At 43.2% G+C, this 15615-nt stretch overlaps 1 protein-coding gene across 2 annotated transcripts in view; it reads left to right on the top strand.

Annotated features, from left to right (window-relative positions):
* The window catches only part of DOCK1 (dedicator of cytokinesis 1), a 508395-nt gene that overhangs the window by 353338 nt on the left and 139442 nt on the right, over positions 1-15615 (top strand). For both annotated transcript variants that reach the window (XM_048505444.1, XM_048505443.1), the window contains exon 33: positions 9341-9489. In XM_048505444.1, the coding sequence (XP_048361401.1) occupies positions 9341-9489 (149 nt within the window). The remainder of the gene's footprint in view (positions 1-9340; positions 9490-15615) is intronic.

Raw genomic sequence — 15615 nt, 5'->3', positions numbered from 1 at the left:
GCACCAGCCCTGAAGTACAGTTTCAAGGAAATTAAAAGGAAGTATTTTGCCATGAATCCAGGCACTGGTATACCACTGGATGGCCTCAGATTTTGTACACCGCCTTCTCAAGAAAGGAGGAACAACATTGGGTTGCTATTGAGCCAGTTCAGACCTCAAGAAAGAAGTCTGAGGTGCAAAACCTAGTTCAGAGCCTTTAAAGACCCTCCTTCTCAGAAATCAGTGGATAATTTCTCTTCAGACTAGTTCAGGTGGATGTCAGGACTTAGCCCTCAGTCATGTAGATTATTCCAGTTTTAAGGTCAGAATCAGAGGAGTCGTAATCAAAGAGATTTTGGAACTGGGTCTTTTTGTCTTGGGCTTCTTGTTTAGGCTCTATTCTTGTGTTACCTGACCAGCATTTATATATTTATATATAATTAATTTTCATGCTATTCTTGCAAAGTTTGAACTGGAGCAACCACAAATGATGAAAAGCATTCTTACTTCCCATTTCAGCCTTGTCATTTCTTTGAGGCATGGTGTGCCAGTATAGGACATAACTGAATTGCCTGCCCTTCCCTACAAGAGCCTCTATAAAGTACTCTGATGAATGAGTATTACCTCATTCTGCACATGCAGAATAATGCACTTTCAGCCCACTTTCAATGCATTTTGAAGTTGGATTTTGCTGTGCGGAATAGCAAAATTCACTTAGAAATAGTTGTGAAAGTGGATTGAATGTGCATTATTTTGCATGCGAGGAAGGAGCCTCAGTCAACTCATGGTCACTAAATTTCTACATATGAGGTGCCCTCTTTATGTATCAATGAACTACACTTATAACATCAGTATTTCTAGAGATGATGTAAAGAACATCCATTATTTATCCTGGTCATGGTCACTAAGTTTAGGAAATGATATAAGAGGAAGAGTTTGAGAGACTCTCATTCCTTAGCAGATTAAGAATCTGTTGGGTATCTGTGATATTATATGTGCTACCAAACTGATGTGTGGAGCTGTGTGTTTAACATTCAAAAGAGGGAGGCTGTTGACTCGGCAGTTCTTGCACATGTTATATATATATATATATATTTAAACCCTTTCCATCCACCAGTGCTGCAAAATGAAGTAAATACCAAAGAAAGATGCCTTTAAACATTGCAGCTGAAACTGATAAACTAAATGACCTTCAAGTAGCTGGTGGGGAGGAGTTGATTTGCAATGTGTTTCTACATATTTTAATGTTTCATAATTGCTTTGGCTTCTTTTCTTTCCTTCCCATGAAACACAATGTCTGTTGTACTGCACTCAGAAGAAAGCCATTGATTTAAATTTTCTGTTGATTAAGACCAGTAAGGACAGACTACTGTAAGTGGGACACACTCCACAAATGGCAACAATGACTGAATTACTTAGATTCGTTTCCTCTGATTAATGCACATAAAAGATTCTAATTCTGACATGAATAGAAAATGTAAAAAAGAGAATAGGTCTTATGGGCCTCGGGGTTATTATAGAGCTGAGGTATTCTCATTTGCATTTCTCACATTGCCCCTTCCTGAAACACCAATTCCTTCTGTACATGGAGCCCTTACATTGCATGTGCTGCTTTCTTGCCTTCACCATTCATTTCAGTGGAGAGGACATTGTTTGCCTGTGCTCTCCATTAAGCTGAACGGGGAAGCTGCCAGAAGTAGTTCTGGAACCTTATACCAAAGCAGAGCACATAAATATTAGAAAATAATCCAAATTTGTTGTTATGGTAGCATACTTCTTTAACAGGTTTACTTCAAAACCTTTCCGTCGTCTGTCTCTTTTACAGTCCCTAAACTTGGATTTTTCTGATAGAATCCATCCCTAAACTTGGATTTTTCTGATAGAGCATGACATAGATAATCTCTTTGATGAATAACATGCTGTCATTGTAATTTGTTTTCTGATCTATTGGCTTTGACACTTTTCAGGCATAATACAGGAAAACTGTCACCTGAAAAAAGGCTGAATGATAGTAACAGTAAAACTGAACTCTTTATGTTAGTTTTGAGTTTTTAAAAGCATTTCTTAGTATACTGTGTAGCTTATCACTGAATGCATTAAAGCAGCTTATATTCAAAAGTATAGAGTGATGGTCATTCAACGGTATCATTTCTGATTTAAACGTGATTTTCATTATGCTTTATGTAGATGTTCTGAGCTGTTCGGTGGTATGTGTACCCCTTGTAACCTTGGTTACAAGCAGCTTGTGTTTAAAACAACACAGGCAGTGCATTTAGGATGGCTTTCTGAATAAACGATTTGTCAGTGTTTAGACAAGAGCAACACATTGGCCGTTTCCGCACGGCCAGGATGCGCCCCCACGCCGCCAAGAGTTCTGGCGGAGTGGAAACATAGCTTCCGATTCGCATGAGCGAGTGAAGCGGAAAGCGGCAGGCGGCTCCAGCATGGAGCCGCCCTCTTCCCCCGTCCCCGCCCCACTCACGGTCACCTCGTCGTGCGCCTGCTGGGCGTCGCGGCCCATACGCTGCCCTCCCGACCCCTGGAGGTCAGAGGACAGTGTGGGCGGGGCTGCGACGCACCAACAACGGCAACGAGCATTTCACCGTGAGTATGGCGAGGGCAGGAGACAGCATCTTCAGTAGCGGTTCGCGCAGCGCCGCCCGGAAGACGCAGCCTCTCCAACAACAACCCTTTAAAGGGTTGTTGTTTAGAAGCGACCTGACGCCGCCCTGGGGGAAGGCGCGGTCGCACATTAGCCGCTGCTGGGTGCAGCAGCTGGCGCCCTATGCTGGCTTAATGACCTAGAGGCGGTGTTTTTACCGCCCCCAGGCCGTCGTTAATGGGCCGTGCGGAAACGGCCTTATATTCATAACATCTTGGGTTCCTGTATCCAGAGAAACTCCATTGTTTTAATGTTCCTATTAGTGTTTTAAAGACTAGACAATAGACTGAAAACAACTTGCTTACTTCATGGGACTATTGTAGCTGACTAGTTTAAATTCCCTATCATTCATTTCATATAAGAATGTTGTTGGTACTATGTACCTTTTGTTCCAGTAATCTGTGAGACTGTTCATACTAGATTATCATCCAAAACACATTACCTATTCTAGTAACATGTACATGGTAAAATGTAGCAGAAATACATGCAATATGGTATAACAATATTTGATTTTTCCTTTTGTTTTACTTTCTTTGCTTGTTTCTGCTAAATAAGTGTAACCTGAGCGGAGACTTATGGATCCTATTGGTTTCCTGAATGCTCTGTGGGACTCTGAACCCACCGGCACCCTCGATGGTCTGGTAGCGGACTGGAATGCCCGCCTTTCCAATGCCATCGAGGTTGTTGCTCCCCGACGCCCTCTAAGATGCCGATCACCGGCTTTAGCTCTATGGTATGCCGAGGAATACGGCTGTTTTGAAGCGAGAGCTTAAGGCGGCTAAATGAGTGTGGAGGAAGTCTAGGTAGCGAGACTCTTGCGAACATCTTATAGGACGTTTATGAAGGCCTATGAGATGGCGGTGAAGGAGGCGAAGAGAACTTTCTTCTCCTCCTCTCTCACGTCTGCTAGCTCTCGCCCAGCACAACTGTTCCGCATTATTCGGTCTCTTACCTCACTTTCTGAGGGTTCAAAAAATGATCAATTGGCTATTAGCTGTGAGGCATTTATGAGCTATTTTGCAGATGAATTAAGTATTCAGCTCTGGGACCTCCCTGCCACCTTGGAGACAATTTCACCGAACTGGAGGCTCCCTTACCGCCTTCCGGCCCTTGTTTGGCCCAGTTTTCCCTGCTCTCCGAAGCGGCTGTTGACCGTGACCCTGGCTGCTGTTAGACCTACTACCTGTCCCTCTGGATCCATTACCCTCCTGGCTTATTAAAGCATGCCGGGAGGAGCTGCGACCCCACCTTTTGGATATCATCAATAGCTCCCTTGAGCAAGGGAGTTTTCCCAGGTGGGTTGAAGGAGGCAGTGGTCAGCCCCGCTCTTAAAGGAGCCGTCGTTAGATCCCTGGTAGTCCGACCAATTACAGCCCCGTCTCGAACCTTTCGTTTCTGGGGAAGGTGGTTGAGAGAGTGGTGTTGGAGCAACTTCAGGGTTTTCTGGAGGACACATCGACCTTCGATCCCTTCCAGTCCGGCTTCTGTGCACAGGCATGGGATGGGAACTATTCTTGTCGCCCGTCACAGATACGCTCCATTATGCAGCTTGACCGAGGCGGATCGGCGTTGCTGGGTATTGTTGGATCTTACACTTGGCGTTTGATGTGGTGAACCGCGATCTTTTGACCCACCCAGCCTGGCAGCTTCCGGAGTCGCGGGGCACTGTCCTTCAATGGATTGCCTCGTTCCCCACGGGACCGGAGTCAACAGGTGTGGTGTAGGGACAAAGCCTCTCGGAGGTGCCCGCTTCATTGGGGTGTGCCTCAGGGAGCGCTACTGTATCCCCGCTGTTATTGCTTTATCTACATCACGACCCCTTGCTCCAGCTGGTGCGGAGTTTTGGGCTGGTGTGCCATCCAATATGCAGATGACACTCAGCTCATTCTGTCGATGGATGGAGAATGGTCACACACTACAGCTCTACAGCATTGCTTGGGAGGCGGTTGCTGGATTAGTTGAAGCAGAGCGAGTTAAAACTAGATCCATGAGAGACAGAGATCCTCTGGCTAGGCCGCGGGGTGGAGGCAGGGGGTTTTCAGCAGCCGGTGTGGGAGGGGGTCTCATTGGCACCGACCCCCTCAGTCCACAGCCTGGGGGTCCACCTGGATTCGTCTCTTTCAATGGAGACCCAGGTGGCCCATGTAACCCGGGTTGCGTTTTTCCATCTCCGACAGGCCCGGTGGCTGGCCCCCTTCCTCTCCCAGGAGGACCTGGCCACTGTGATCCATGCAGCGATTCACCTCCAGACTGGACTATTTACCCAGCTTCGCTCTACGCGGGCCTTCCTTTCTGCGCTTGACTGATCCGGAAAGTGAAATTGGTCAAGCGTACAGCGGCTCGATCTGCTCAGGGAGGAGGTGCCATCAGAGATCACATATCATGCCCGTGTTGCACCGCTTGCACTGTCTCCCAATTGAGTTCAGTTCATCTTCAAGGTGTTGGTATTAACGCTGGGCCTTACGCAGCGGTCTGGGACAGCCCTCATTGCCCTCTGAGACCCGTCCTGGCCCCATATGTCCCACGTGGGGTCTCTGCGCTCAGCAGGGGCCAACTTGCTAGTGATCCCAGCCCCCCCCTCCATGGTCGCGGCTGGCCTCCCACTAGGGCCAGGGCTTTCTGACCCTGGCCCCTGCCTGGTGGAATGCTCTCCCCTCCAGCTGTCCGGGCCCTCTTGGGACCTTAATGAATTCCTTGGAGACCTGTGGACTGAGCTATTCCACCGGGCCTTTGGGGAGGCCAGCTGCTGATATCTGTGCCCGTTAACATCAATTAAGGCCCGCTGTTCCCCCCCTCTTAGAGGGGTTTAGCGGTCGGATACCATCTGTATTTAAAATGGTTGTGAAAATTTTTGCTCTGCTTTTAACTTTTTAACCTCTACTTGTATGATTTTATTTATCCACTTGTTTGCTGTTATTGTTGTGAACCGCCCTGAGCCCTCCGGGGGAGGGCGGTATATAAGTGGAATTATAAATAAATAAATAAAATATAAAATATAAAAGAGATTTTTCTTTCCCCGCTAAAGAGACTGGGGTCCATTCCACACAGGCCAATAAACATGGGTTAAGGGCGGGGTAAAACCTGGGTTGTGTGGAAACTTCACATGGATTCCACTCCTAACATAAGTCTGCTCCGAGTTCTCCCCCCCTCCCAGGTTTTTCAAGAATCATGATTTGTGTAATTCTTTTGTTTTAATGCGCCTTGCAGCCGCAGGCAAGCAAACGTCTGAGCAGGAGGCGTGTTATGTGGCTGTGCTTTCCTCTTTTTAAAACTCCCGGCTCCCATCTGCGAAGCCACACAGGCACTTCTGGGGACATGAGGTGTCAGCAAGGCTCTGGGGGTTTATGTGTGCCTGCCTGCATAGGTGCGCATTGGTGGGAGGTAAGTAAAATAAAAAAGACATGCCTCCATGTGAAGGTGCATGCCCCGGTCGAAGCACTGGCTTTCCATAGGACAACCAGCCATGCAAGTGGTCCGGGACAAGGAGGGGTTCATGTATCTTGCCTACTACCTGCTTCAAATTTGCTGTGCGGAAAGGGCGTTAGTGAAGGAGTTGCAGTTTTTCAAACAGTATATGTATTAGTTCTGTATACGAATGCTGAAGTGGTATTTTATAGTACTGTCAAAACAAAAGTACAGAAATCAGTTTTATACCACCATTGGTTCTCTTGTTCTTTACACTCATCGGGATTGTGGTAGTGAGGCAATGCCACATATTTTGCGTTGACAACTGATGTTATATGCCTGATCCTAAAAGATCCAACATAGTGCTAGTATTATGGTAAAAAGACTGCCTAATAATATGTCGAGCTATCCTCATAATCATTGCTATCATTAGCCATAGTTAATGGCCCAGAGAAAGAATCCTTGGGAGTCTTTTTTGAAAACTACAGATATCATCCTCATAATCAGCTTCATCATGGTCAATTGTTAAAAATCTTGACCCTCTTTAGTTCTTTACAAAGAGGATTCATTTCATTTTCTAAAAACTCTCTACTATCCAAAGTACCCTTGAAACCTTGATTTGATTTGATTTGACCTTTTGTATTACCTGCTGTTTTTAAAGGGATTTAGTAGTATTTGTATTGGAATTTATTTGCTTAGTTTTGATTTTGTTGTTTAGTTATTATGATTTAACCCTTGTTGTACACCGTCCAGAGCCCTTTGGGGATAGAGCAGTATAAAAAACCAATCAATCAATCAATCAGTCAATCAATCAATCAATCAATCAATAAATGTCCTTAATTTGCATGTCCAAATGACAGATTTCCCTATTGGTCTTCTCCATCAAAATCTTGAATTCTTCATCCCCAGTAAACATGCCAGGTGACTTCTCAATATGTATACCATGTAGCATTAATAACCTTTATGACAATATTCAATCAAATATAAATGTAATTAATAAATATAAGTAATATCTCACCTATCTCTTACAGAGAGTTGTCCATAATCACCCCATCCAATTATACGAAACTATTTGTGATCCGTAAACAAAGATGAACCTTTCAATATTTCAAAATAAATCAATATATAGTCAGAGTTTCTAGCATACTGTCATAGAACTTTGACTGCTTGGGCTTTCAGTTGTTACTTGTTCATCTTCATATGCTTCTTTTATGTACCTTATACTATTTTTGTACTAAGAAAGCAGTGATAATTGATATTATTATCTTTTATTGTTTATATTATTTGAATGAATTTATTATTTTCAGTTAGTGGGCTCAAGGTGATTTATTGCTCATTTTTTGCACCTATGTTGTTCCCTTTTGTACTTTTGTACTTTATTTTTTTGTTAGTATTTTTTCATTATAATGCATTGACAATTGTGCCTAGTGTTTAGGTACTATAATACCTAGTGACAATTGATGGACATCCTAGGTTGGCAGCCAGGGTTGCTGACTCTTTAAATTATATTACATCAATTTCAAAAGATCATGACACAAAATATAGACTGTAGTGGTTCCACAATGAGAAAGCAAGGAGTATCTGTTCTACATGTTGGTTTAATAAATGATCCAAGCCCAAGATCGTAAACATTTGTCACATGATTAAAAAATTAAGCATCTAGAAATCACATTTACTAATTTTACAGATGGGAAACACTGAAGCCATAGGCACAGCTGCAACGGGGCAGGGGGGTGCCACACCTCAGGCACATGGCATTGGGGTCACATGGGGGGCAGAAAATCACAGGAGTTTGAGCTCGCCCAGGCTGCTTTTTCTAAGGTAGCAGCAAACTCATGGTTTGGGGAAGATGGAGCTTGAGAACAGAAAAAAAGATCCCAGGAGGTCTACTTCTTTGACAGGTATCTTCCTGTCCTGTGAAAATATTTATGCTCATCAATATTTATGCTTATGAGAGAACCATATATGAGACAAATCCCACATTGGTAAAGTCTGCACTCGTAAGTCCTGCTTCCTAATTTTATATGTGTTTGGGGCAGGCTGTGATAGTATGGAAAAAGGCTGCTTTCGGACATCACAAACAGCATAATTGTTCATGACTGAAGAGAAGAGTTTGGATTTATACCCCGCTTTTTTCAACCATAAGGAGTCTTAAAGCAGCTTACAAACTTATTTCACTTCCTCTCCCCACAACAGACACCTTGTAAAAGGGTGGGTGGGACTGTGAGGAGGTTCTTAAAAGGAACTGTGACTAGACTAGGGTCATCAGGTAGGGCTTCATGTGTGAGTGGTGAGGAGGAGGAGGAGGAGGAGGAGGAGGAGGGAGGGAGGGAGGAGGGAGGGAGGGAAACAGTGGGGAAAGAAACTTGGTTTACTAGGTAAGAATCTACCACTCAGGAGGAATGGGGTATCAAACCCATTTCTCCAGAGTAGACTCTACTTTTAACCACTGCACCATGCTGGTTCTCTCAGTCTGCTGCCAGGTGTGTGTGTTCCCTACTGTCTCTTCTTTCATACAGAGCATGATTAAACTTGTGTTGTCTTCAGAAGCCTTCAATCAAACTCTAGCTTATCATGACTTTTTAATGTTGGTGCCTGCACAAATTGGTTTATTTTTTCTGTTTTGTCTCTCACCCATAAACTGAGATTCTAACCAGGCACTAGATCCATGGACATGGCATCTGGTGAATTGGAGTTTAATTAGAAGGGTTCCACAAGAATAAGCCTTACAGTACTTTTTAAAATAAAAGGGAAAGAGGAAGAAAACAGAAGAAGAAGAAGAAGAAGAAGAAGAAGAAGAGTTTGGATTTATATCCCCCCCTTTCTCTCCTTCAGGAGACTGAAAGGGGCTTACAATCTCCTTACCCTTCCCCCCTCACAACCCTGTGAGGTAGGTGGGGCTGAGAGAGCTCTGAGAAGCTGTGACTAGCCCAAGGTCACCCAGCTGGCGTGTGTGGGAGTGTACAGGCTAATCTGAATTCCCCAGATAAGCCTCCACAGCTCAGGCGGCACAGCTGGGAATCAAACCCGGTTCCTCCAGATTAGATACACGAGCATTTAACCTCCTACGCCACTGCTGTTCTCACAAACACATAGCAATAAACTGAGATCATGTCCATCAGGAGCAAATGGCTGTTCTGATGTCTCAGTTTGGCCACATGCTTAGAGGCGCTCTAAGGCTGTTATTTTTTTCCAGGGCATTTATAACAGATGCATGTACTCAAAACAGATGAACCCTGACGCTAATTAAAGCCACCGTTTCATGAATTCAGATGTAATCTTTTCTCCTTGCAGGCCAACATAAGATTAAATTCATTCCTGAGATGGTGGGCCCCATGTTAGAAATGACACTGATCCCTGAAACTGAACTTAGAAAAGCTACTGTTCCAATCTTCTTTGATATGATGCAGTGTGAGTTTCATTCTACCCGGAGCTTCCAGATGGTAAGAACCATTTAATTATAAAATATAAACCTGGTTTCTACTGTTTCTTTGTTAAATGCAATTTTTCAAAATGTTTTCAGTACCAGTCAGGCTTGCACAATTGTGGGCCCCCAGTGGTGGCTCAACGGGACTACGCTACCCACACACAACACACACATATTCAACTTGGTGCCTGCCAACATAATGTAACAAAAACCAGAATTTGTCTGGTGTGTCCCAAGTTGTGGCAGCTGAGTATAAATACCCATTTGTCCTATAGCATGGTATAAATGAACATTAATTTATATCACAGCTGGGTTTTCTAAAAATCAGTTGAATTAGGAGCTTGACTATTTAGATTAGTGGTGATTGCCTGTGATTGCCTCTTTGCTAGGTAAATTGTTGGTATTATGCTCTTTCTGAAACAGTTGGCTACCTATATTCCACATATACCTTAGCATTTACTCTTCATGTGTCTGTCAAGGCTGAAAGTTTGTACTTTAAATGAAAGGTTTCTTGTATTGAATGTTTTGTGAGATTGTTGTAGCCGCAATGCTCTGCACCAGATCTAACTGAGACTTAAATTTAAGGGCAGATCCAGATTGAGACTCACAACATATCATCTGATTTGGCACATGTAACACTTACAAGTGCTGAACATCAAAGAGGAGGGGGTGTGGCACTTTGTATGAGGAAAGGGTTTGCTTGTGAGGAGATAGATGTGAAAAGTCTGTAAGTGAGGAAAGGGAAGGGGGGACAAACAGTATTGTGGCTGGAGTCTGCTACAAACTGTGTGACCAAGGGGAGGAGATAGGTGCTTGGGTAGCTTGACAGTATATCCGAGCAACATGACATTAAAGTTATAGGTAACTTCAACTTGTCTGATGTGTGCTGGGAGAAAAACTTTGCTAAGCATCCAGAATCTCAAACTTCCTGACCTGCCTGGCCGACAAATTCCTTTTTGAAATGGTGGAGGACACTATGAGGAACTTGGCCATACTCAGCTTAATATTAACTAACAGGCAAGAATTGGTAGATAGGGTGAAGGTGATATCCTTTTACTGTATCTGGAATTCATGACACACACTGGTTTTATTCCTAATAAAGGTTTTGGATTTGGAATTTGGGTGAAGGTGGTAATAACCTTGGTGAAGTGATCTCCTAGAATTCCTTCTGCTGTTGGGGGGCTTTGGGTGGGGTGGGTGGACAGGTGGAATTCATAGTCAGATATGTTAAATTTTAGTAGTGCTTACTTTAGAGGCATGGTGAGTGTCATTCTATGGGGAAGAATGCTGGAAGGGAAAGGAGCAAGTGAAGGGTGGGGTCTCCTAATACAAAAGTTCTTGCAAGCTCAAGCCATCACTATTCCAGTGAGATGGAAACATGGTAAAGGATCCAAGAGTTAGCTTAGAGTGGTTAGTCAGATGTGGGTTCTCCCTTGATTAATGTATATTGTTCAGAGTTAGTGGTGAAATTGTATATTGTAGGTTAACAGTTAGAGTTAGTACTAGATTTGGATTTTGTATCAGGCTTAGGTTAAGAGGGTGGGTTAGTGTTAGTGGCTATGCTGGGTTATTGTATTTTTAAAATATCAATGCTATTGTTAACCTGTTAAGTGTGGAGGAAACTGATTTGGAGGAAGGAAGTTTTTTGCCATGTAAGTGCTGCTTGTATTTGATTTTTGTGTTTTCAGCTTCAAATTATATAATGTAAGTATTCTGTTGTATTTTAATGATGTTTAAAATCATTATGTATGTTATTGATATTTAATTGTTTAATATATCTTACTATGTTATGTTATACTGCTTGATACTGTAATTGTTTGCTGTTTTATATTGTTATTGCTTTTTGCTGTTGCTCTTGTTGTTTGGCGCCTGGAGCTCCTTGGGGGAGGGCGGGATATAAATTAAATATGAAAAAATGAAGACGCTAAGGAAGGATGAGCTAAGGAAGAAAAAGGAAATGTTCAAAAAATAAAGGGAAGAGCAAATCTCCAAAGAAGAGTATCTGAGGGTTACTAGGCACTGTAGATCAACCATCAGAGAGTCCAAAGCTCAGAGTGAACTGAGGTTTGATGGGGAGGCTCACTGAAAGAAGAAAAGCTTTTTCAGATATGTGAGGAAAAGGGGTTTGCACCATGTTTTGGTGGGATTTGGGGGGGGATTTGGGTTTATCGGACCTGAATTTTTTTGGAAAAGCTGAAAAAGCTTTCAGGGTCTGTAAGGTTGCACCGTATCAACAGAAGTGTAACATCCAAATTGCAAAAGGTTGTAGTCCTGCTATACATCACTCTTGCCAGACTGCCCCTGGAGTATGGGGTGCAGTTCTGAAGCCTCACTTCAAAAAAGATGTGGTCAAAATGGAATGGGTGCAGAAGAGAACAATGATGATGATTAGGGGCCTGGAGACCAAGCCTTACAAGGAAAAGCTGAGGAACTTGGTAATGTTCAGTCTGGCAAGTAGAAGGTAGGCGGGGAGGGGGGGGGGTATGAATGTTCTGTTTAAGTATTTGAAACTGTACTAAGAGGAGGCCAGGGAGCTGTTCATGTTGGCAGCCGTGGATAGGACTTGCAATAATGGCTTTAAATTATGGGTGGAAGGGTACTGATGGATGCTAGGAAACAATTTTTACAGTAAAAGTAGTTCAGCAGTGGAATCGGTTGCCTCAGTAGGTGGTGAGCTTCCCTTCATTGGCTGCAACTGGACAAACACATGTCAGGGATACTTCAGGCCAGGGGTCCCTTACCTTTTTAAGCCAGCAAGTGCAGCCACAAAATAGCTGACAGAAAATGACTATTGCAGGAGGTGAAGCCAGCCTCAAAACAATTGTCATAGCTTTACTTTAGTCACACAGTGAAGTTTCTCATACTGTGGGTGGCAGCTGATGCCACAGCAGCATTTTTAAAAGTCTGCCAGCCAATCAAATCTCCAATAGCCATTCCAAAGTCTTGCCAGGCAGCAGCCCCATTTGACCACACCTACTTAAGAACACTTGGCAGATGCCAAAAAAGGTGCCTGTGAGTGCCATGGTGCCTGTGAGTGCCATGGCACATGTAGTCTTAATCAAGTGAATCTTCCAATATGGTTGAATCCAAGCAATTGTGTACTTGGGGGGGGGGGGGAGCAGAGATGACAGATGATCCAAGCACCACTTTAAAGTGGGGGGTACATTCAGCTGCTCCCCCTCCTCCTAGGAGCAGGCAACTGTATTGGGTTGCAGAAGCCAATGGGGACTGTATTGGGTTGCAGAAGCCAATGGGGACAGGTGGACTCAGGCACACCCCTGAAATCTGTGGGAAGCTGCAGCACTTCAGCTCACTGTTGCGCCGCTGCCAGCATGCCCAGCACCAGTAGGTGAGGGAGCGTGGAAACCTGCCTCTCTCTCCTTCTGAGATGTATTTCAGCCTCCACCTTCTCCCTAGCTTTGCCCCCTGGAGCCAAGCTAGCTATTCGGACAGGACAAGGCCAGACACAAAGCTGCCTTGCAGTCTCCCTGGCTATTACCGAACAGTCCTGTGCACATCTCACCTCCCAAACAGAACTGCTTCTGGCTGTGGCAAGCACATTACTTGTAGTTGGGCTGGTCTAAACAGTGATGCTGCCTTGGTTCTTAAAGAGAGATGTGTGGCAGTGGCCCCCTGGGAGTTGTGGTCCATCTGGCTGAAGATCCCCACCACCTGCAGCACCAGCAGCAGGTGCTGCAGACACTGCCAATGAAGTAACAGCAGCGCCCTTGCTCCCACACCAGCATCACCACTGTAGTGGCCCAGTAGGTTCTGTGATGGGGGGCAGGGTCCTTTCCGTATCCACTACTGACTACTGCTGACTCACTGCCTTTTGCCACCGTGGGGAGGGTGCCAGCCACCATGCTATGGGGAGGGGGACACAATTTCACTGCTTCCCTCGGGCACTATTTACTGTAGCATACCAAGAAACAACAACTGTCAGACTATCTAGCGCAGCATTCTATTTCTAAGACTGGCTCACATATAGCCTTTCCTTTTTCTTCTTTCCTGGCATCTGGCATCCAGAGGGACATTGCCTCTGAACACATAATTTTTATTTCATCCAATCAGGCAAACATCTATGAATTGACTTAATTATTTTGAAGCCACCTAAGCTAGCTGCCTATCACTGCTTGTTGGAGTTATTAATTCCATAAGAAGATAATGACTGTTGTGAAGAAATACTCCCTTTTTGGCTTTCATAAACCTATTTCCCAACATTAAGTGGTAATTTGTGAAAACTTTCCTTAAGAATTTGCAGCTATATAAAATCCGTATTTTAGCAATATCCAACATCTACTAGTTTACCTATCTTGTGTCATAAAAAGAAAGTGTGCCATGTTTCTAGAGCCCCCAAAATAGGAAAGAAAAATAATAGAGGCAGCAAAATAAATAAATAAATAAATAAATAAATAAATAATACGCATGATTGCGAACACCAACTACTCATGCAAATAAAGCACCCCTAGCTACAGTTCTGTTATGAAAAGCAGGTAATTTAGTTGGGACTGCCAGCAAAAAGGAACAAAGAATCTTTTTATTGAATTTTTGAGGTGTACATTAAATTGTAATACCAATGAGGCAACTGTGTCTTTTATCTAGTTGTCAGTGACTACTTTAACTTTTGTTTTCCCCAGAACTGAAAATTTATAATTGCTGCTCATAGTGTATAACATGGTTCCAGTAAGCATCATAAAAAATTAGAAACCCCAATTAATTCAGTATTCAAATCTCAAGTCATATTGGGTGGTACATGGATACAAAGGTGTGCTGAAGAGCAAGAATCTTTTTACTTCTTTTGGAAGGTGTAAGCCAGCTATAGCAGAATGATTGTATAAATCTATCTTTTAACAGCACCTCAATTTCTGCTACCCTCAATAAATATATCACACAATTAATGGACTTTCACGAACTTGATAGACTTAAAGGTATTAGAGATGTTAACATCATACCTTCCTCAGAAGTAAGTTAACGTGAATTTCTAATAAGGATTTCAGCTCGACACTTTCCTTCTGGCTTTTGTAACAAAGGATAAGTACAACTCTACCATGTGGACTGTGACAAATGCACTGCACTATTATAACTGGGATTATTGAATGACACACAAACAGGATCCTCTGAAGATGCCAGCCACAGAAGAAAATGCTACTAGAACATGGCCATACAGCCCGGAAACCACACAACACCCCACAAACAATATCATTTGTATGCTTTTGAATAGCTTCTGGTTGAGCTGTTTTCTTCGGAAAATAAATTGAGAACCATTGGTAAAGGGAAATATTTTACTGCATTGGCAAAGAGAACCACTGGCAAAGAGAAATATTTTACTAGATATGCAGCTCTCGAGGTTATTCATGATGCACCCTGTAGCATCAACATGTAAGATGTGTTTTAAGCCATGCTGCAATAATGTCTATCTGTGATGGAGCCAAGAGAATTACAGACCTGCCATTAGTGATAATACAGAAAAAGACAGCTATCACGTACCTATGTATTACTTTTATTTTGCAGATGAATTTTACTTAATATTCTGTCACGTTATTTTACATGTTGAGCGCTAGCCTGGTGATTATTATGCAATGCATTTTATGTTATTCCAGAAATAAAAAACCCGAGATGTTCCAGCAAAACAAACAAATAAATAAAAGTAGAAAATAAAAGAAAAATCTCTTACTGTCAGACCACCTGTGCCATGTGCTAAAATTCATGAAATATATGTATGTGGGGTAAAAAAGTCACTTATGTGTATTTTAGATTCGTAGATGAAGACAGAGGAGCAGATAAAGATAGGTTCACTGTTGGATGGGAAGGAGATAGAGTTGCCAACTCCAAATTATGCGCTTCCGGGAGATTTGGGGTAGGGGGAGAATGAGGAAGATGGAATTCAGGGAGATGAGGTTCTCAGAGAGGGTACAGTGCTCTAAATTCCACTGTCCAAAGCAACCATTTCCTCTAGGAGAACTGCTGTCCAGATCAGTTTTCCTGGAGAAAATGAAACATTGATAGGTGAACCTTTTGACATCATACCCTACTATGGTATAATACCTTCCCCAAATCACCAGGAATTCCCCAGCCTACAGCTGGCAATACTAAGGGAGATCTTATCACTGTTGGCTGATCTTTTGTGATTCCAGGAGATCTC

Source organism: Sphaerodactylus townsendi, linkage group LG08 (assembly GCF_021028975.2).
Source record: "Sphaerodactylus townsendi isolate TG3544 linkage group LG08, MPM_Stown_v2.3, whole genome shotgun sequence".
In the NCBI taxonomy this organism is placed as follows: Eukaryota; Metazoa; Chordata; class Lepidosauria; order Squamata; family Sphaerodactylidae; genus Sphaerodactylus; species Sphaerodactylus townsendi.
Note: the sequence above shows the minus strand (reverse complement) of the source record. Positions and strands in the feature narration are given on the sequence as shown.